The sequence below is a fragment of the Lytechinus variegatus genome, chromosome 14 (assembly GCF_018143015.1).
Source record: "Lytechinus variegatus isolate NC3 chromosome 14, Lvar_3.0, whole genome shotgun sequence".
In the NCBI taxonomy this organism is placed as follows: domain Eukaryota; kingdom Metazoa; phylum Echinodermata; class Echinoidea; order Temnopleuroida; family Toxopneustidae; genus Lytechinus; species Lytechinus variegatus.
In genome coordinates, this window is record NC_054753.1 from 6,816,693 (window position 1) to 6,840,301 (window position 23,609).

Genomic DNA, 23,609 nt, shown 5'->3' on the forward strand with positions numbered 1-23,609 from the left:
TATCAAAAATTTTCAGCTCACACTTCGCGCTGTTATAAGTTAGCCAGTGAGATAAATATCCGGTACAGTCCGAATGTCACTATTAAGTCAGTATACCTGGCAATTGAGCGAAGCGTGCCCACTTTAATAGTGACTCAAAAAATTTTAAGGTGCCCCCTAATGTCGTGATCCACGGTACGCCACTGTGTATAGTTCACTGATAATCATGATAATAGGAGGGATCAGGGCATGGGATGAAGTCATTCCCTCCTTTGGCTTTTGGCAATTTGTTGAAGATGTTTCTTATAGTGTTGGTTAATGAACCGGGGTTTTTTTTAAGTCACGTGTTAATGCAAATTACGTTTTAATGAAAACCTTTGAGATAAAAATGTTGACATGATCCGCATAGGCCTACCTATCTTCACAATATGCCTTTTATTTTCATTTTTCCCCTTTTAATTTCCCTTTTCTTGGTAGTTTGGGGTCTACCCAAAGCCCCCCTTACCCCTTACTAACCAGTGGAGGTATCTTTCTTTTCTTTATTCGTTAGGCCTAATATAAGTTTAATTGTATTATGTTATTTCAATATTATGAAATATTATGCATTCTTCTATTTTTCCGCGGTATACCCTCCTCCTCCTCTACAACTTTAAATCCATAGCTGCTATGTCTGTATATATCAGAGAAAGGAAATCTGACGCTAAAGAAAGCATATATGCTGCAATGATATTGCTTGGTACGGCCGATATAAGGTTTCAATGTTAAATGGTTAAATAACATTTTCCAGCATTTCTCTCAAGCAAAATATAGGAAGGAAAGTATTTTCCTTGCTGAACTTCTGAAGTTTGTTTGCTCATTTTCCTGCTATTGCACAGTCATCTTAAAGGATTGTAAAAAAAAAGTTTTATGAGGAAGAAGTTGACATGCAGTCGAGAGTCAGGCCGGGAGGAGGGCCAGGAGACCCCAATACAACAAACACCAGTTATCAGAATAATAGCTCGAAGAACCTCCATGTATTGGCTTATTTGAAGAATCATTTTTAACGAGTCATTTAATTCATGCTCGTCATGGTCATGAAGCAATATAGATAAAGTCAATGGGGGGGGGGGGAATATTGAATATTAATACGATGATAAAATTATTGTACAAATTAAAGGAAACCAAAACCTAAGAAGAGAAGCAATCTTATTGGAAAGAGTAAAATGAGAGGAACAATTTAAAAAATATTTCATCAAAATCGGTTATGAAATAAGCAAGTTATTATAAAGTCTTGTACTTTCTATGGGCATCCTCAAATTGGCAAACGTGCTTCAAAATGGCTGATTTTGTGGACAACTCTCCATTTGTTTTGTACACAATATTTTCAGATTTTCCTCATTATCTTTCAAATTGCATCTTGCCTCCTTCTGAGCACAACATATGTCATGGGGAAATATAATCCACACCATATATGTCAAGGTCAGGAGGTGGTAATGTGAAAAATGTAAAATAAAGGGAAAATCTGACAGTAATACATTGGGTTAAGTTCAAAGAACAGTTAGGTGTCAGATATGTCAAAAAATCGAGGATAAATGCCAGAAAATTCGGAAAGGATTCGGGAAATTCATGCAGGGATTCGGCTCGTTTTTAAATGTTAACATAGGCGGCGAAAGCAGGGGGGATAGATCCCCCCCAAATAAATTGAGGTGGGGGGACGGTCCCCCCTAAATTTGTAGCTGATAACTTTTTTTTTTGCTTGTCAATTTTGTTTCCTGCGTCTCCACCTAAATTCTGGTGGACCCCCATTAAAATGTCTCTTGTCCCCCCTAAAATTTAGGTTGATGACCGTTTTTTTTTTTTGCTTGTCAAATTTTTTTTTACATGTGTCCATCACAAAATTTCAGGTAGACCCCCCCCCCCCTATTTTTTGGCTTCCGCCGCCAATAAATGTTCACAACCAGCCGAACACCCTCCAAAAATGATCTCGAATGTAACCACGGCAAATATTATTCGGGTCACTTTTAGGATGTATTCAAATGTGGAATTCGGTTGGATTCTGGGAGGCATTTGAGGCATTTTTTGCATTCTTGGCGATTCTGCTTTGATTTGAGACCTGATCCGGACCTATTTGTCTCTGATTCGGGGAATTGATTCTGTTCTGATGCAACGCTAGCGTACAGCCAGGGTTACACCAAACTGAATTGCTCGCAGGAGGAGGATGAGGAGAAAAAGAAGACGAAGAAGAAGGAAGAGGAGAAGAATGAGAAAGAACTACAGGAGGAGGAAGAAGAGAGACAGACCACAAAAAAAGAAAGAAAAGTTACAATTATTAGCATCGCTTTCGTTTTTTTGCTTCATCACTCTCTTCTTTCTCTCTCTCGTCCCACATTTACCCTATTTTCTCTTTGATATATTTTCTCGTTTTCCTCTGTATACTTTCACCTCTTATCAGTGGCGCACAGGTGGGGGCGGCCTGCCCCCTCCCCTGGCGAAGTTTATATAGGAAAATTAAAAAAACGGGAATAGGGAGAATCAAAGGGAAAAGGGAAAGAAATGGAAGACAAAAAGGAAAGGGTAAACAAACAAAAAAGGGAAAGAGAAAAATGAGGAAAAGAAAAGGGAAAGAAAGATATCTTGAAATACTAAAAAAACAAGTGAGAAAGGGGTAAGAAAAATTAGGGGATGGCAAATCAAAACCGTAATTTGTGGCGGGAAAGGGAACGAAAAAGATACCGAAGTTAACGAAAACTTTGGTAGAACGGAATAACATAAAATCTGAATCGCCCGGGCTGCCGAGGATTAATTATAAAGAAACGGGAATGAAGAGTCGGGTGGCGTATAACGGTCGCAATCACGACCAAAAAAAAGAGAGAATTATGAGAGGATTCGGAGGTACCGCCCAAGCATTGCCGATATAAAAGGGATGGACATGGCGTTTCAATTACATACGTAGAATTTATTTTTATGAGCCCCCCCCCAAAAAAAAAAAAAACTCGCTCGCTGGGGATGTTTTAGAAGTTTTCCGACATCTTGTAACCCCTATAAGTGTTTTGGTTTGTATAATGCCATTACGTTTAAGTAATGTGTGTTATAAAACAAAACCATGGTTTGACAAAAATTGCCATCTTTCAGGTTTAAAATGACCGAATGTCGTAAATTTTAAGGGGCTCCGCTCCTGACCCCACTTCAATGGCACTGATGTAATATTTTAAAGGCTTTGAGGGCAAGACCAAGAACAAAGACAAGTGTAAGACATAGTTTTTTTTTAAGGTCATGTAAAAATCTATCACTAAGTTAGATTGTAGTGAAAAGATGAAAGAAATAATAATCATCGCTCGCTTCGCTCGCTCCTGAACTTCGTTACACACGCCATACTGCGCCCCCTCATTTTTTCCCCTCATCACGCTACTCTCACATAGAGCTTCGCACCAACGCTCACAAAAAATCATGTTCACCAGTGGGATTGAGAAGAGGGCCCCCCCCCCAAAAAAAAAAAAAATACGACCAAGACAAAAGAATAGGAGACAGAAGGTGAAATATATCATTTTCTGAATATTACGTAAATATCTATCACAAATTGAATTTTTATACGAAATATATTTAATAAAAATTTCGCTAGATTCGCTCACTCGCAATAAAAAAAAATGCGTGATATGCCATACCTAGTTCCCTCCTTTTTTTTTTGCTCATTACGCCACTGCTTTTCACATCATGATATAACCGGGAAATTTTTAGCTCTTCCCCCCCCCTGCCTTTTGCCTATCTTACTTACCTACCTTCACCCCTCCTCTCTCTCCCAATTTCTCTAATTTTTCCTCTTTGCCTCAATGAAGCCTACCATCGGTTACACTTCGTAATTCCAAAACACCAATTCCAATTGCCTATACCTCGATGTTCGTTAATCCGAAAGCGTAAGAGTTCCTTAATCCAAACATTCGTGGCATTATTTATAATATAAATCCGAAAACGAAATAAGGTTCGATGTTCCGAAATTTCGATTATCCGAAAACGAAATAAGGTTCGTTGTTCCGAAGGTTCGTTAATCCGAAAACGAAATAAGGTTCGATAGTCCGAAAACGAAATAAGGTTAGATAATCATTTAGTTTTCGTACTAACGAACCTTCGGAATTACGAACCTCATTTCTTTTTCGGATTAACGAACCTTCGGAATTACGAACCTCACTTCGTTTTCGGACAAACGAACCTTCGGAATTACGAACGACATTTCGTTTTCCGATAAACGAACCTTCGGAATTACGAATGTATGCGCCCCTTAACTTACTCTTTCCATATTTTCGTTTCAATCAAAACAATTATTTACATTCAAGGTTAGCAAAAATAATGCTAATGACACTAAAACAAGGTACATATATTAACTCTTATCAAAATATATTTGTCTTCTTTTATAATAATAAAAATTTTAAAAATGTATCAACTACATGAAACAAATTCTCGAAGGTCTTGCAGGACAAACAATAAAGAAAAGCTTTTAAAAAACGGGAAATATTGTCAAGACTTTTACAAAGTATGTGAAAGACTGATATGAAAATAGAAAAGGGTACTTTTTAGTTAATGCAAACACTTTTGATTTTAAATGGAGGCGACGCTGATACATGTAGGCCCATGTCAAACAACTACGAGTAAGAAAAATTAAGAGAAGTACCGTCAAGATTGTTCAAAGTAAGTGAAGGACTGATATAAAATAGAAAAAAGGGTAATATGTAGTTTATGCACAAACTTTTGATTTGATAGGCCTATGACAAACATTTAAAGAAAAATCCCGATAAATATCGTCAGGATTTTTCTAAGTAAGCGAAAGACTGATATTAAAAAAAACACTAATATGCACACACTTTTTGCTCCAAGGTAATAGCTTAGAGCTATTTCATAGCTCCATGGTAATAGATAGATCCATATTCTTCAGACATACAGTATACCAGCGCGCAGCGCCGTGAAGCGATACATAAGACTCACCGACCTAAAATTTAGTACTTTTCATCACGAGTAAAATGAAATAGAATACAGGTAAAACAATTGCTTAAATATCATCGGAACATATGAAACTACACATTAATGACAATTTACAAGCATTTAACCCTAAAAAGACTGGGAGGGGGGGGGCTGATTCAGCCCCCCTCGATATTTTTCGTGATAAATCCGCCGCGCAAAATTTTTTGACCGCATCGCTCACTGACTTTTTACATTCAAGTCTCCCGCAACTTTTGAGACCAAATTAGCGACCCCCGGGTATGCGATTCCGAAATTACGCATCATTTCATAGATGCGTGCAGACCCCAAATTGCACAAAATCGTAATTTGTGTACAAATCCAATGCAAATAGAGTTTTTAGGCAATATTCATAAATGTATCATTATTTTTCTTTTGACTGATTGAAATAAATTAATTCCATCTTATCTATGTTCCAAATTAAGTCCCCGACAATTTCCAATGAAAAAACAATAAAAAACAGAAAGTAGAAAACAAAGGAATACATAACAAATTTAGAAAGCAATATAAAAAATTAATGTAATTTTGAATTTATTTTTAGTAAATTTGATCAGATTCATAAAGAGTGTCTGTGTACCAAAAAATAGCATTTTAGGGGCATTATTTAGTTAATTAAAGCAAAATTCTAATTTTACGCATAAATTAGCATAATTGATTAGCAATGATACTTTTTGCAGAATTTGATCGTGTAGTTTTGTAGATTATGCCATGGGTAACGCGCATGCCAAGTTTGGTTGCGATCGCGCCATCGACGGCCGAGATCATAAGGGGGCGGATAGAGCCCCCTCCCCCTGTCTTCTAGGCATCGAAATAGTCAGTCTATTTAGGGTTAAAGGACTGATAAAATTTCCCAATCTTGATCGGTCAAACTAAATTGCGTTTATATCCAATGACAAGGCATTGGTCAGTTTGTAGCAAGTTTCGTCTGCATGACTGATCCGTTGAAGCAAAAGGCAGAAACAGAAATATACTTAAACTGTAAACATGACATGAATTTAAAGGCATAAGCTAACAATGTTTAATTTTAAAAAGATCTAAGCTGCAAGGTTTCTTTTGTCACCTGTGTCTCTGCTATGTCATTAAAGAGGATCTTCACCATGACAAAAACTTTGCTTTACACATTCAAGAAAAAAATAATAAAAAGTATTGGCATGGTTTGAGGAAAATCAGTCTAATATTAGGAATGTTTATTTGAATCTCAAGGGCAATTTCACAGGTTGGTCCAAATCATGTAACGTGAGTAAACGACACATTCCAAAGATTTGCCAGGAGCATAATAGAATTTCCCAAGTTTTGTTTTTATACAAAGGATAGTCAGACTGTGTACTTTGTTGTGATAAGGAGATGTTTAGTTCCTATCAATAATAATGGAGTTACAGCTCCAAGAATGAGTCAAGGTGTCTCCAAATGTAACGTGAGTAACCGTGGAATAGCCCTCAAGATTTTGATTTGTTACGTCAATTTAGAGCAGCTGCCCAGTTTGCTATGAAGTATAAAATGCATACATTTCATTTTTTATGGTTCCTGATGACTAATTTTTTTTCTTTCAAGAGCAGACCTGTGTGAAATGATTTGTCTGCTCATATACTGAAAGTACAATTAAATCCGTAAATATTTTTCTGACAAAATAAGTTTCATTTATTTCATCTATTCAAGAGAAGTTGCTCGCATGTGACGTCACAAATAAGAACAAATCATAATAACTTTTTGAATCTTTGATGGATCTTCCTCAAACCTTCAGCAACATTTTTTCTTTTTTCTATTTTTACAATTAACTTTTTGTCAGGATGAACTTCCCCTTTAAAATGAGGCCCAGGGAATCCGCGCCCGAAAATCATTGATTAGCGAGCTAAAAAAAGTGAAATACAAATTGACCAGACCACTCTCTTAATTTCATTCCATGTACTGAACTCATGATCCGAGTGCTAAAATTATGAGAAGCCAATTATGTCAAATTGTATAAAATTGCACATTTTTAACATTTATTGTGTTCTATTTCAAAACATTAATGGTGAAGGAACTATTGTTTTCCTTACAGTTCCTGACCAGTTAGAAATGCATTGATCTCCAAATATTTGTTAAATTGAATCAGTAATGTTTAAGACTTTTGACACTATTGGCTATCCATAGTTAAAACATCTTTAGACTGGAGTTTAATTTAAACTCTGACTTTAAAATATGAGCCTATGTGTCATATCCACCTCCCTGAAGAATTAACAAATTATTTTTTTCAGTCAAAGATATCTTGAAACTGTCTGCAAGAATTTGACTTTTCTTTCTTCCTTGTTATTTTTTCATCAATATGAACAATAACAAATAAAACATGAATTGAAGTTCAGTACAATTTAAAAAGAAAGACTTTTCAAATACTGGCATATAAGACTTTAATGCATAAAACTTTGGTTGGAAACAAAAAACAAAACTCTACCCTGTATTAAAAAATGCACAAGACATACAATGAGCATGAGCTCTAAAATTATCATGAATTTCATAGATATAAACATTAGTGCCGACTACCACAAGTAAAATACATTAAAAAACCCCACAATTTTAGACCTCTGGCCACAAAGGAAAGTGAAACCAAAAACCTAGTACCAAACAATATCCTAAAAATACAGGATTATCCAAATTAATCCACTTACACCCCAAGGTTGCAGCTTACAAGTTATGATTGTGATTTTCCCGGAGGGCTGTCAACAACAGATGTCTAAAAATTCAGACATTTTGAAGAGAGCTCAGAAAAGAAACTCCTTCTTTTTGGGTTATAACACCAGTGGCAATTTTCTTTTGGCTAGAAACATTTCTCTAGATAGAATGTTTTCAGACATTATATGGTTGCCAATGCTACATGTAACACTGCCAAGTTCTACTTTTCATGACATTTTCTCCAAATATTTCAATATTTAGGTACAACAGCTCCTCAGCAATTTGGTCCTTATAAAGACATTTATTAAAGGAAACCAAAACCCAAGAAGAGAAGTAATCTTTTTGGAAAGAGTACAATGAGAGGAACAATTTAAAAAAGTTTCATCAAAATCGGTTATGAAATAAGCAAGTTATAGGAGTTTGAAAACTCTTGTTGTACTTTCTATGGGCATCCTCAAATTGGCAAACGTGCTTCAAAATGGCTGATTTTGTGGACAACTCTCCATTTGTTTTGTACACAAATTTTCATATTTTCCTCATTATCTTTCAAATTGCAGCTTGCCTCCTTCTGAGCACAACATATGTCATGGGAAAATATAATCCACACCATATATGTCAAGGTCAGGAGGAGATAATGTGAAATATGTAAAATAAAGGGGAAAATCTGAAAATATGTGTACAAAACAAATAGAGAGTTGTCCACAAAATCCGCCATTTTGAAGCACGTTTGCCAATTTGAGGATCCACATAGTAAGTACAACAAGACTTTTTAATCGTCCATAACTTGCTTATTTCATAACCGATTTTGATGAAACTTTTTTTAAATTGTTCCTCTCATTTTACTCTTTCCAATAAGATTGCTCCTCTTCTTGGGTTTTGGTTTCCTTTAAAACCAATAGTCAATAGGGCACATTTTGTTAGATTAATCCTCCAAAATATCATAAGGGGGAAAAACACAATTTCAAACTTGGTTCCAGTAGACAATGGGTTAACCTTTTAACTACTGAATCCAGTGATTCCAATACAATGGGTTATTTCAAGTCCAGTGTTGGCCTTGGTGTTGAAATTTGGATTGCTTCCTCTAGCTCTGAAACTTATTCAGACTTGGTAAAACTGATCCAGATCACATTGACATTTCAACAACCAGTGAGTGACTTTTCAGGACCATCTTCTTTTTATGTTTGGTGTTATATTTGTGTAAACATTTACCTAGCACAAACACCAAAAGGTCAACACTGAACTAAAAATCACCCACTTTGTACAAGGATCACTTGGCTCCTGCCGACAATGGGTTAATATTTTGCTTTAGTGCTACAATCATACCCTTGCCATCCAACAAAACATCTGCAGGAGCACACTCCAGACTTCTCTGGGCTTATCTTCCTGCTCTGCCGATCATCGCCTTTGCTGCAGGTCAGTATGTCACCGACACACCTACCCTGTCCAGAGCACACCCTCTTGCTACAGGCCGTAGCACCCTCTCTGGCCAAGACCACGGTAGGTCCGAGAGCATCGATGATGTACTGTCGAAGCTCCTGGCAGGAGCCAACCTTGCAATCGTAGTTGTCCCCCCACAAGACGACACCGTTGGTCCCGAACTCGGCCGACGTGAGAATGGTGTTGTTCAAATCTTCCTGCAAATGTCATATGAAAATTATGACGGCGAGTGTTACCTTTACTTTAAAAACAGAAACATTAATAACATAAATGAAATCTTACAGACTAATAAAAGATTGAATTATATATCAAAGCTAATCATATGTTTCTCCACGATTGCAAATTCCTGACAATGACAGAAGATTGCCACTTAAAATTTGAGCCAAATATTAGAAATTTATCATTGTAGTACTGTTTCATAATACTTTTATTTCACATTGTCCATTTGTGATTTCTGCTTTAAATCCATTCTAATCTTCTTTATTTCCCCATAATAATATAAAAATAGTAACCACTTTAGTTCTACGAATCAATAATAAGTTGTCAGACAAAGGTTTTCTTTGTAAGCTACATGTAAGAAAGTAATTTAAATACCTAGATTTATCAGGAAATTTCACTTCTCTGCCGCCGTAAAAGCGGCACCCACACTCCCAATCTGCTACAGAGGCGAGACAAAAGTGTAGTCTCTAAAATTAGCTTAACATGAAATACTGAACATTATTTTTTTCCAAGACCAATCTCAAAATCCCCCACGAGCCCTTCTGAGGACAGTATAGACCAAAATGCATTGACTTCATCGCGCCGCCATCTTTAAGAGGCTGAAGCCATTGCCTTGCATGTGTCAGTGACCTGCAGGTGGTGCATCTCTGACAACTTAATTATGTGCATTCCTATATCCTCTGAGGGAGGGCGCTATTAAGACATCATACATATGCATAGGGTCTATTAATTTCAATCAAGTACTCACCAACGTGAAGAAGTAATGAGTATCAGTGTAGTTGAACCTTGTGTAGCTCATGATGGGGCCTTTTGGATCACTCGATAAATCTCTCACTCTGAACGCTTCTGCCAGTCTTCCCCTAACAGACGACGCATAACTGCCGGAATATTTAGATATCAAGTAGATACTTGGATAGAGACACGTTGTTTCATTGAAGAACCACATGATCTCATTGTTGCGTTCGGGCCCAGGGGGATTACATGTCGTGGTGTTTGGAATCACGTTACAGTATGGATAATGGTAGAATCCCCACAGAGCCTTGGGACGCATGGCCTTGCCGAGTTTCAGCGTGCTCTCGAAGAAAAGCTTGGCACCCTGCGTCCATTCAAGCTCTGCGACGGTGTCCACGGTGAGATTGTCCCATGTTGGATGGAGTCGGCGAACGTGTTCTATGGAGTAGGTCCTGTACCGAGGTTCGTTAGAGGCCCACTGCGGGTACCAACTCTCCCAGTCGATCACGCAGAAGCCATTGTAGTCAGGGTCTGGTATCATAGACTGAATGTCGTCGGCAGCCTTCTCCAGATGAGCTGTTATGTTACCAAGCTGAAAAAATAAATAAGACAAGGTTTATGATAGTCACATCACAGCATGCATAGACCATCTTTTCGGGGAAATTTTTTTCAAGAATCTTTGCCATTTGTTTATTACCATCCCCATTGTAGAGGTCTGCACATACGCCTATCTGCGCGATTCAAAAATAAGACATACAATGACCAACACATTTACACTTGCAATTACATACATATGTAGACAGATATTAGTTAAAAATCTAACTCAAAACGGTAGAAAAATATTGAATGAGATATATGACAGTCTCAAAATGCAGCCTTTCTAATCGAAATCCCTGATTAGCGGGTTAGTGAATGGGTGCACAGACATGGGGCATCATTTTTTTTGTTCCGAAAATGATGGAGCAAGGGTTTCTTTCTGAGAAAATTGTATATCATTTTTACAATGAGATTTTTCACACACTTACATAATAATGAACATAATTAACTGAAAATGTTTGTGGAATATTAAAGAAGAAATTCATATTTATTTATTTCATAAGTTAAAACTTTTGGTGCACAGACATGGGGGTCCCCTTATTATACATACATCAAGATGCTCAAAAATTGTCGCTCAGAAAATAGAACAGAAGTTCGCAACAGACTGAAGCTTTGAGTCTTACTTTTTAGTTTTACATGCAGGAGGACCATTTTACCACCAGGGGCCCGTTTCTCAACACCGTCATAAGTCTAACTTCTTGACTAAATCGGAGATAGTGAGCTACTTGTCCGCTAACCGTTTCACGAAGCCCTCTTTACCAAGATCGGGTACAACAACCTCACTAAATATTTATGACACCTTCGTACCTGTCATAACTTCTTTCTTGATGACGTAGTGGCATCACGTGGGTAGACTATGACATGCAAAAGTGCTTAGAAATGTGAAAATTATAATCTTACGTAATCAATCATAGAGGTTGAAATTACATCCCAAAATAAGTGGGATAATGCATTCAATGATCATTGTAATACAAAGTAACTATGAAAACTGTTGGTAAAACGCCACAAAACCATTCATTTTGAAATAGTAAAATAATCTAACCGATAAAAATTCTACCACGTCAGGCCATCCATAAATGGACTCGTATTTGTCGTTTTCAGACCCGAACTAACGCTTTGATAAATTCTATCTCTAATTTATGCATAGAATTCGTCAAATAGTAAGTTTCAGTATCTAAGATTTAAAAGAAAATTGTTAAACTATATTTTGATGATTTTTGGAATCGTAAAATACCGCATAATTATCATCATTTTACAAGGAAAACCGTAATGGTTTTACTTTCGTAAACTATTAAAATTGGATATCCCGGGGGTACCCATCTCAACGTCCACATGTGATTTTTTAGTCACGAGATCAATTATTCATAATTCCATTTTCTCAGCAATTGAATGCTCAAGTCTTCATGGTCTAAGTATGTATAGTGCATATTATACCTGTGCTATTATTCTTAAAAGATGAAATTCCCAATTCATCACAATATTTGCAATTTTGTTATAATTTTTCTTTTTGAAAATTATGCTAGTTTGTGACTAAGGCTACGTCTCGTCTGCTCTTTTTACCGATAATATCGATATCAAGGTACTTCAGTTAGGAAGCCTTTCGAGAAACGGGTTTAGTAAGATTGGAACTAACTCCGTGGTTGGTGGATAAAGATATGACTAACTTGTCCAGGTGTTGAGAAACGGGCCCCAGAGTCCAGAGCATACAATGGATAGATCTGATTATTTTAAAATAGCATTATATTATAATTGGTCTTGATCTACATGTATAAAAGCAAAGTTAGATTTTATCATTTTGCTGGAACCATGGCCATGCAATGATTAGCCAGGAGGCTTCTTGAGAGTAAAAATCATTTACTAACAAAGCCTTCCTCTCAATGAAGCCAGGTCTTCCTTCTTGTTCAGTAACACGAAGGATGCCAAAACCTGAAACTTTCATCCCCAAGATTTCTACTTTCCTTCTAAAAAGAAATCTCGGGGGTGAAAGTTTCAGGTTTTGGTGTCCTTCGTGTGGGTGAATGAGAAGGAAGACCTGGCTTAACTGAGAGTAAGCCTACAAAATGATTTTTACTATAATATAGTAAAAGCCTCCTGGCTAGCCATGTCCATGATCATGCCAAAAATTGACTGATTGAAAACAAGGAAGTTGACAAACCTGTGGAAGACCTCCATTAATGAATCGTCCATCCACTCTGTTCACATAGGGGTAATATCCCAGTTCGCCACCAAGCAAAGAGATAACATTTCCTGAGTCCCATCCTCCATCGTCATTAAATTCTATACCATAGTCACTCAGTGGCAGCTTCACGCCAGCTCGTTCCTCGCAATAATTCGGCACGTTCCATATCGCACGGAAAATGTTTTCTTCACCACCGGAGCTTCGCGTGGCTCCGCCGCCGGCAGTGCCGGGGAGATAGTTCCGAACTCGGTCGTAACTTTCCAGGTGATTGTTTTTGCCGTGATATTCATTTAGCAACAAGCGCGAGTTGGATGTTATATCTCTGTTGATTGAACAGAAGAACGGCTTGAAGTGACAACAAATGAGAAGAAGCTGGCAAACAAAGCTAAAATAATTTCCAGGCATTTTCAACGAATGTTGATTGATCTGACTCTCAGTTCTCAGGAAACTTCACGTGACACCACAAAAAGTAAACACGCCCACTCGTGCACTCACGATCACTCCTTCACCCAACGCTAGATGGCTCTCGTCATGTTCTTTCAGCCATAGTGATTGATGGTCATTTACATCGACTAGACATCGGGCCCGGTGGGGTCACTCACCCGCAGAGGGGGACACGTATGACCGTTACCACAAATGCACGTAACCCCCTATTGCAGTCAATTTCAAGGACATTTTGCGAAATTTACCCCCCTATTTTCACGCAAAACAAGGACAAATTTGCGGTAAAATGGTACCTTGAAACACCCCTAATTATAAGATTGTAAGGACACTTTTGCCCATTTCGCAAACTTACCCCTATTTACCATATTTCAAGGACAGGGCATTTATACCCTTTCCTCACTAGAGGAAATTGGAGCACAGGCGTCAGAGTGCTCAGTCCTTACAGATGACCAAGAGCCATGTCATACTGATACAATAATCCAAAAGAACTTTGTTTTTCTTGAAAAAAAAGAAAGTAGAATTCTTTGTAAAAATAAATAGATTCGTCCACATAACGATACAGAGCATGATGAGCGAGCCCCCTGCGGCTGGTGACTCGGCGACGGATTTTACTTCCCGTGATCGTTCTCCCTTTTTCCTGACCCCTATTTCCATCAGATCGAGGACGGTGAGCACCCCTATTTTCACTACTTCGAGGAGTGTTCTGTCCGCGGACGTTACGTGAAATTTACCCCTTTTCCCGCGATTTTGGTAACGGTCATGCGGTCCCCAAGTCATATTGAGTGACCCCACCGGGATATCGGGCCGGATTGTTAAGAAAGATTCCCTTAATTGCTTTTAATTAAAATCCAGGGGCAGATCCAGCTTTGGCCTATGGGGGGGGGGGGCGAAAAATACTTTCAGCAACATTTTTTCTCGATTGGCCGCCATAATTCTATTTTTTGTTGGTTTATCAGGGGGTAGTCATAACTAAACACTGAAGTTTTAAGTATATGTTAGTTTTTATTGTTATAAAAAAGATAATTTTGTATCTCATGTGGTCTTAATGTATAATGCGAGCGCGAGCAAAAAATTCTTTAATATTTTATGTGATTATAACTGAAGATTCTGAGCAGTTTTTATAATCATGAACAAAGATAAGTATCCAACTAAACAATGCGAGCGCGAAGCGCGAGCCGAAATTTTATTACAGTAACGTGATAATTAAGGGACTCAATTAGGACTGTTTTTAGTGATTAATGAAGAGGATACAAGTATCGCCAATTAATGAGAGTGATATTCCGACCTGAAAACTGGACGGTCTAAGCTCGTTTTTATTTAAAATTAAAGAAAAAAGCTTGTGTGTCTCAAACAATCAAATGCAAGCGCGAAGCACGAGCTTAATTTTTTGATATACTGACATGATACAGGAGCATTTTGACAAATTTTGGAAAGAATTTCCAAAGAGGATAGGTATCACACAAATAAAACAATGCGAGCGCGCAGCGCGAGCTGAAAATTTTGATATAACAATTTGTGTAAATCAAACAAAATAATGAAAGCTTGATTTCAGAACTGGATATATGAAGTGCCATTTAATCCTCTTGAATGGGATTTATTACACAGGCAATGCGAACGCGAGCGAATGTTTTTAATATAAATTCTATTTTCCAATTCTTCCCCTCATCATTTTCTTGCTTCCTTTCGGGGTCGGGCCGGCCAATACGAGGCTGTAAATTACACACCATGGGTATAATAGCTCTTTCTTTCTTTTCTTCTTGCTTTTCGTAGTTTCTAACAAGATAAAGAGTACACTTTTTTCTGCAGGTTGTCAAAAAATAGGGGGGCGGGGCCGGCTCGGCCCCCTCCTGGATCCGCGCCTGAAATCTGCATGCTAAGCAGTCTCCTTAGTCTCTAACTGTTTTTAGATTCATCGTAATAGAAGAGTTAGTCACGTATTTGGTACGTCGTAGAGTCTTGGATTCTTCGTGAAGACGTCTATACATTATCGAGGTATTCATGACATTTGCTTCGGCGATAATTGCACTGATGGAAAATCTGCATGCTAAGCAGACTCCTTGGTCTCGAACTGTAGTTAGAGACGTATTTTGTACGTTGTAGAGTCTCGAACGTACTCTTCGTGAAGACGTCTGTACGTTCTCATCTACTTTACCTCTCCAAACAGTATGATGGTCTCGAGCAGTTTTCAGATTCATCGTAAAGATTTAAAGATCCCGTACGTCTCTAGAAGGCGAAGTGGAGTTACTCCGGATCACTCCGGGTAGAGTTGATCGGTGTATCCGCAGTCGTTGCCATGGTTTCCAAGCGAGTTCGCGCCATACGTGTGGCCGAATCGGGCCGAATCACAGCGATAAGCGCATACCGCATTTCCGGTGCGGAGTAACTCAGTTTGTAACCCTCTTCTCGAAGTGGGTTGAGTACTCCGCTTTGAATCCGGATCGAACTAATCTCAGAATTTTCACATTGCCCTCCAAAGTCAGTGGAATAACTCCTCCTGGACTCCGGAACTCCACTTCGATCGGCTCTCACTAGGAAAGGGGTTAATCTCGGACTCTTCGTAAATACGTCTGTACGTTCTCGTCTACTTTACCTCTCTAATCAGTCTTCTTGGTCTCGAGCAGTTTTCAGATTCTTCGTAAAGATTTATAGATCCCGTACGTCTCTAAATTCTCGGACTCTTCGTAAATACACCTAAACATTATCGAGGGTTCCATGACATTTGCTCCGATGGAAAATATGCATGTTAATTAGCAAAACATAAACTCCAATCCTTCTCTTTACATTATTCGGAACAGGAAAAACTCTATCACAATCTTAACTCTAACCCTATGCCCTCTAAGATAATAAGAACGGAGCAAAATTAATGTCGCGGGAGGAAAGCAGCATAATATGGCGCTTTACCGGTCTGGTTTGTAGTAGCAGACACGTTTCTACGACATCTCTTGTCGGTCTCTTTGTTGATTATTATGTGTAGAAGCTCAAATCTTTTTTTAAAAGCTCGAATGGTTATATGGCTAGGTTCATCCTTGAAGAAACCAACAAACAAAACAATTCACCACGGACAGTGGGGTACCTATAGGTTTTTCCACGGGAGGGGGGGGGGGCAAAACCCGCCGCCCAAAACTTGACAAGCAAAAAAAAAGGTCTTCAAGCTCGTCAGGGGCGGGGGGGGGGCAAAAACGTCTTTCTAGCTCGTCAGGGAGGCAGGGATACGTCCTTTGCATGGGTTTTGAATCGTCAGGGGGGAGGCAGAGTGCCCCTGCCCCCCCGTAGGTACGCTAGTGACCATGGATCAGTTTCCTCGACATACAGATGCTTTTAATTCGGCTTCAATTTTCCTGCACCAATCACAGAATCGGAGTGAAATTGTATTGATGAACTTGGAGAGCGATATGAATAATGTTATTATATTCATTAGCCTAACCTCTGCCTGTTTCTCATTTTTTAAACAGAAATTGTATTGTCACATGCAACCTACCAATAATTCTACTAGGCCTATTTAGATACTAATTCTTCTCCGGAATAGAATTAAATTCGCAAAGATATGGGAACATAATAGTAGGTCTAAGGATCGATCAAAAGTTTTGAATGCATGACACAGATATTGTTATCAAAATCATTGAAAAACTTAAAAGGTTATGGATGACATTCATAATGAAAATCCATATTTTATTTGACGAAATAGATATTTGGAAATAGAAATATTTCGAAAATTCATTTTGCCCTAGCGCCAGACTTACGAGGCTGTATCCCCTAATTAGTGAGTATAATTCATTGTGATGTACTAAACGCCTCTTTATTTATCAAATTCCAAATTATTCATTTTTTTTCAAACAATACGTAAACGAAGTGATGAGTGTGCGACGTCATCCACTTCATATTTGCATACCGCCCAAGATTTAAAGAATATCCTATACTGTTTATTTTCAAATGTTATTTTACATCCAAATTTTATTTTTTGTTGCTTTAAATATCCGATTTTCCTCTTTTATATTCAAACTTCCAAAAGGAATAAAATGTGGAATACTTCAAGGTTTGATTCTGACGGGCTGTGGACACATTTTATTTTTTTAACCTGAGGATCTGCCAACATTTGCCACTTAATGACACAATGGAGTTCCCGGAAACACGTAGGAAGGAAGAGATTTTACACAGGTTCCATTCTACGGAAACGCAAGCCTGATGCGCCTGGTCTCACCAACGAAAGCTAGCCCCAAACCGGCCGATGATAAACCATCCGAAATAACGCATACGCTTTGATCGGCCTGTGGCTGTATCATGGGTGTGACTGTAAGTAAAAAGAGCGTGGTTTGGTATTTTTCGAATCTTCCGTCCTCTTTGCCTCTGCCGTTGTTTCTTCTCAAAGGCATCCTCAACTTGGTGTCTGCATGATCAGGAGCCCGTCTTCAAAGAGTTGTGATTGATCTGATCAATCGCAACTATAATCAACGAAGTCAACATATATAATGCATGTTTCCTAAAAGTAATTCTCTACATATGAATGTATATCCATAAATTCATTGATTTCTTGACAATTTAATGTGTTATCAAATGTTTACAAAGGAAATTTTTGCAAATTTAAACACAAATCAGAAAAACAAAACACTGATAATTTGATCTAAATCGGACTAGGAATAACAAAGTTATGGCATCTTAAAGATTTGCATTATTCAGGTGAATCAGTTCTAGTCTTCACGAATATTCAATGAGTAAGCTGATGAGGTCATATCTCCATTTATTTTTTTAATGTTATTATATGAAACTAAGTTTATTTTTTTTAAAACACAGAACTGAAAAAATTGGATAGACGACTGAGTTAGTGCATTAGATATCAATTGCTGCAACTTCATTTATTATAACGGAGACACATTATTCACATACAAATGAAAAAATGAAACTATTATGATTCATTGTACTAACATAAGATAAAATAAAGTAGGGCTGTGGCATCATAAGACCACTTAATGAATATTCAGGATGACGTGAATATAACTATTTTAACAAAATATTGACAAACTTTCAAAATCTAATAACTTGGTTTTTTTAGTAACCGATTTTGATGAAATTTTCAGCATTTGGCTATGTATTAGTCGATTTGACATTTTCCGAACCTAGAAATGTTCTTTCCGATGAAGTTTTTTTTCTTGATTCGTGTTCATATGGGGTCCTAGAGCAAATTCAGCTTGGTTGCCCAAAGTTGCCGTTTGGGCAATTTTGCTAATTTGCATAAATCCAAAATGGCCGCCAGATGCCATCTTGAAAACCTAACTTGTGAACCCCTGTCCACAAAATGATGAGTAATGACTCGTTTTAGGGGTTTAGAGATGTGTAGAACCGTTTTCTGTAATCAATTTTGCAATATAAGGTCATCTTCAGGTCAAATCCAAGATGGCCGCCATATGCCATCCTGAAAAATTGACTTTTGTTCCCCTTGCCCAAAAATGACGAGTAATACCTCTATTTAGGGGTTTTGGGGTGTGCAGAATCCATTTCTGCTTTCTATTTTGCAATAGAATGTCATCTTCAGGTCAAATCCAAGATGGCCGCCATATGACGCCATCTTGAAATATCGATTGTTGAACCCTTTGCCCCAGAATCATGAATAATAACTCTATTCATGAGTCATTTGGTATGTTGATTCAATTCATGCAATTATTTTGCACAAAGGATAATCTTCAGATCAAATCCAAGATGGCCGCCAACCGCCATCTTGAAAATTACTGTCCGACGCTTATAAGTGTTAGAACTAATGTAAAGGGATTTCAGTAAGAATACTCATTTCTTTTATTAATTCTCAAGTTCAAGGTCAAGGTGAAGTAAAATCTTAGATTTCAGATTTCAACATTAATTGCTCAACTTAGAATGAATCCTCTTTAGGTATTTGGGCTATGATCCATTTCGAGTGTATTTTATTTTTTTAAGGTCCATCCATACGTTTGTACTGAAAAGGATTTTAGGTTCTTATTTGAATTTGAAGGTGTATTATCAATATCTTTTTCTAAATCAATGTGTCCAATGATTGGTAGGCATCAATTCGCCTTAAAGACGATGGTGTAGCGCTAGGCCTTACATTTTCGAGAGTGACTATAGAGCTCCACTCTAGAGTGGCAGTCTCTAGAGAAAATTTTTACAGATGAAGGAGGATGGCGCTGAGACACGTTTAAAAAGAGATGCTGTCCGAGCCTTCCCCCTCGGCCTTTTGGTCTGCCAATTTAGCATTCCGATTTTTCTGACGTCTTGACCCCTGTACTTAGTAGCTCTCCATAGAATATGGCGACTATCATCTACACCTTCATAAGTGTGTCTATGCCGGCAAGTTTTATGTCATGTTTGCAGGTGTCTTTATAACGGAGGTGTGATCTACCGATGGGGTGAGACCAATCACACAGCTAATCCAAGAAGGGATTCGCCAAGGTATCATGCGGCAAACATGCCCCAACCACCTGAGGTGCCTTTGACTAAGGAGCGAGAATAAGCTTTTGATGCCAGCACGTGCGCTAAAGGGCCTCTGTATTTTTCACTTTGTCCTGCCATTTAACGTGCATGATACATCCGAGGCAGCTGACATGGAAGGTGTTTAGCCACTTTTCTTGGTCGGCGTACGTTTTCCAGGACTTACTTCCGTGCAGGAGCTTGGCCATGACTGTGACAGATTTTACAATCCGGATGCTTATATGCTTGTCCTGTGCAAGGGGGCAAGAGATATATAGTCGGTCCAAGGTAGGTGCGGAGTTCACCACAACCAGACGAGTGTGTGCTGTTGATATACATATCTTGAGGACAGTCGGTGTCTTGAGTCTATCAAGATTTCTGACTGTCTCAAACCCCTTACATGCACAGGACAGACAGCTGTTATGTATGACTAGGCCTTGTACTCCCACTTCTTGAGAGGCAGGGGCGACATCCGTAAACATTTCACGAATGAGAACAATCCTGACCGTGGAACAGTCTTGGGGGGAGCCTATCTTCTGCAGGAGGCTAAAGAGTGCACTCCTGCTTACCAAGTCAATGGCTCTTGTCATGAGGAAAAATCCAATAATAATTATAAAGGAAGTTAATAAGTTCATATTTTTTTTGAAAAAAATACGGAGAAATCACTTTTTAATTCAAATAATACTTTAAAGTCATTTCACTGGAAAAGTATGGTTGCACAGAAATAAAAAAGGGTCAAAACCCCCGAAATCATAGCCCAAACCTTGAATGGTTTCATTCTAAAGTAAGCGGTTAATGACGAAATCTATCAACCATCTGACCATCTTCGACATGACTTGACCTCGAACTAAAAATGGAGTGATTAAAAGAAATAAATCGTTCTCACTGCCGAAATCCCCTTACATGAACTCCAATACATAACAACAACCTTATTAGGGAGAGCACTTCTTCAAGGTTCAATAGTCTCGGAAGTAGTTTTTTTTTCTTAATATGGCGTTTAGTGGTCATGTTGGATTATTTTGACCTGGAGATGATCCTATATTGCAAAATTATTTTCAGAAATGGAATCAACATACCAAATAACTCACGAAAAGAGGGATTATTCATGATTCTGGGACAAAAACTTGAGAATTAATAGAAGAAATGAGTATTCTTATTGAAATCCCTTTACATTAGTTCTAACACGTATCAGCCTCGGAAAGTAATTTTTCAAGATGGCGGTTGGCGGCCACCTTGGATTTGATCTGAAGATTATCCTTTATGCAAAATTACAGCATGAATTGAATCAACATACCAAATGACTCACGAATAGAGTTATTATTCATGATTATGGGGCAAAGGGTTCAAAAGTTGATATTTCAAGATGGCGTCATATGGCGGCCATCTTGGATTTGACCTGAAGATAACATTATATTGCAAAATAGAAAGCAGAAAGAGATTCTGCACACCCCAAAACCCCTAAATAGAGGTATTACTCGTCATTCTGGGGCAAGGGGATCAAAAGTCAATTTTTCAAGATGGCATCTGGCAGCCATCTTGGATTTGACTTGAAGATGACCTTATGGTGTCACGCGCGTAAAACATTCCCCATAGACTTGTGTTTAAAATGGCACTTTTGAAAAATTCATAAAAAATAAATGTGAAATTAGAGGGTGGAATGTTTACTACCATTGGATAGGATATATATCTGGCATTCCATATCTGACCAGGAAAGGGTAGCGTAGCCAGCTCATTTAAAGAATAAATTGCCATTTATGAAGATAACTATGAATGGATCAAATTTATCGACTCAAACAGTAAAATAGCCCTAATTAGTCCGCCAGTCAAAAAAATAGTTCCAAGTCACTTTTTTATCTTCTCAATTTGGTCGAAGGAAGTTCAGTAGTTACCATTTCTAGAATCAGTGTTAGATTTTGAATCATATTCATACAGTTTTGTCAATCAGCAACATCAAATTGAAAAAAATTTGAATGGGTTGGGTCGAACGAATATCTTGAGCCCTCCTGATGTAATTAGGCTCATGGCACCTATATTATATGACCTATGAATTTTATTTTATTGAATAGCTACTTTGCTATTCTTTCATATCTGTACACTCACACTAGCACAAAGAAATGCATTGAAAATGCCTATTTTCTATGCAATGACCCATTTTAATGTATTACTCATACATGTTATATTCACTATATGGATGCATACATATCCTGCCTGCATACAGCCCAGAAGTGAATGTAATGACAATAGGTCCCTATTAATTGTAATATAAAGGTGTATTAAATTTTGTGTAGATATCAGGATACCAGAACTGCCTCAAACAAAATTACCAGATATACATGAGATTCAATGAGGAAACAATAAAAGTATAAGAACATACTACTTTAGTACATTTGCATTTGACCTATCATATCAAAATTTTCCTAGGGCTATTGCCTCTCAGATGTAAGAAGGAAGAGATACATAAAATTAGATAGAAGAGAGAGAGAAAAAAAAGAGAGATAGAAAGAGAAAGAAAGATGATTTCATAGATGGCATGGCTTATAAAGGGGGGGGGGGGTAGACTAAGATTGGAGCACACAGCCACACACCCCCCCCCCATCCCTCCATAGTTGAGCACTATTAGCCCTTAGATACCTTACCTTACTCTGTGCCTTTTTCTAAATACCTTCTTGAAGGTACCACTCTAGTTCTCTTCAGTAAAGTTCTCAAAGCTCCTCTCTACCCCTTTCCTTTAACATGAGCAATTTGTAAAGGTCTTTCTAATATTAAGTATGTGATGTACATTAACACATACCAATGATGAATCAGAACAAAAAGAGGCATAGACGCTCTATACATTGACCAGTCTACATATAGGCTTACATATACACAGACCTACTAACTTTAGCTGATATGGCCTTGCTAGCCATTAAATCAATTATTTGCACCTCTTGATGACTAAACATATTGATATCAGTGAGAAATTGTTTGCTACTGAAGAGTTTGGCCAGGAATTCCATCCACTACTAGGGATTTCCCATATTACTTATAGGTGTCACGCGCGTAAAACATTCCCCATAGACTTGTGTGTTAAAATGGCACTTTTGAAAAATTCATAAAAAATAAATGTGAAATTAGAGGGTGGAATGTTTACTACCATTGGATAGGATATATATCTGGCATTCCATATCTGACCAGGAAAGGGTAGCGTAGCCAGCTCATTTAAAGAATAAATTGCCATTTATGAAGATAACTATGAATGGATCAAATTTATCGACTCAAACAGTAAAATAGCCCTAATTAGTCCGCCAGTCAAAAAAATAGTTCCAAGTCACTTTTTATCTTCTCAATTTGGTCGAAGGAAGTTCAGTAGTTACCATTTCTAGAATCAGTGTTAGATTTTGAATCATATTCATACAGTTTTGTCAATCAGCAACATCAAATTGAAAAAAATTTGAATGGGTTGGGTCGAACGAATATCTTGAGCCCTCCTGATGTAATTAGGCTCATGGCACCTATATTATATGACCTATGAATTTTATTTTATTGAATAGCTACTTTGCTATTCTTTCATATCTGTACACTCACACTAGCACAAAGAAATGCATTGAAAATGCCTATTTTCTATGCAATGACCCATTTTAATGTATTACTCATACATGTTATATTCACTATATGGATGCATACATATCCTGCCTGCATACAGCCCAGAAGTGAATGTAATGACAATAGGTCCCTATTAATTGTAATATAAAGGTGTATTAAATTTTGTGTAGATATCAGGATACCAGAACTGCCTCAAACAAAATTACCAGATATACATGAGATTGAATGAGGAAACAATAAAAGTATAAGAACATACTACTTTAGTACATTTGCATTTGACCTATCATATCAAAATTTCCTAGGGCTATTGCCTCTCAGATGTAAGAAGGAAGAGATACATAAAATTAGATAGAAGAGAGAGAGAAAAAAAAGAGAG

General features: G+C 37.7%; 1 protein-coding gene across 1 annotated transcript; it reads right to left on the minus strand.

Moving 5' to 3' along the window:
- Window positions 1-8,452: 8,452 nt before the first annotated feature.
- LOC121427759 (hyaluronidase-like) lies at window positions 8,453-13,239 on the minus strand. Its single transcript, XM_041624308.1, has 3 exons — window positions 12,752-13,239; window positions 10,016-10,591; window positions 8,453-9,245 (listed from the first exon to the last, which is right to left on the minus strand). The coding sequence occupies exons 1-3, from the start codon at window positions 13,178-13,180 to the stop codon at window positions 8,904-8,906; spliced, it is 1,347 nt and encodes a 448-aa protein (XP_041480242.1). The 5' UTR covers window positions 13,181-13,239; the 3' UTR covers window positions 8,453-8,903.
- Between the last annotated feature and the right edge of the window lie 10,370 nt (window positions 13,240-23,609).

Excerpts from the sequence above, each read along its gene's own strand:
- LOC121427759 (XM_041624308.1), bottom strand. The coding sequence starts at position 13,180 with ATGCCTGGAAATTATTTTAGCTTTGTTTGCCAGCTTCTTCTCATTTGT. Across the intron at positions 10,592-12,751 it reads TTAATGGAGGTCTTCCACAG|CTTGGTAACATAACAGCTCA; the intron begins GTTTGTCAACTT and ends TTATTTTTTCAG. Across the intron at positions 9,246-10,015 it reads CTCATTACTTCTTCACGTTG|GAAGATTTGAACAACACCAT; the intron begins GTGAGTACTTGA and ends TGACATTTGCAG.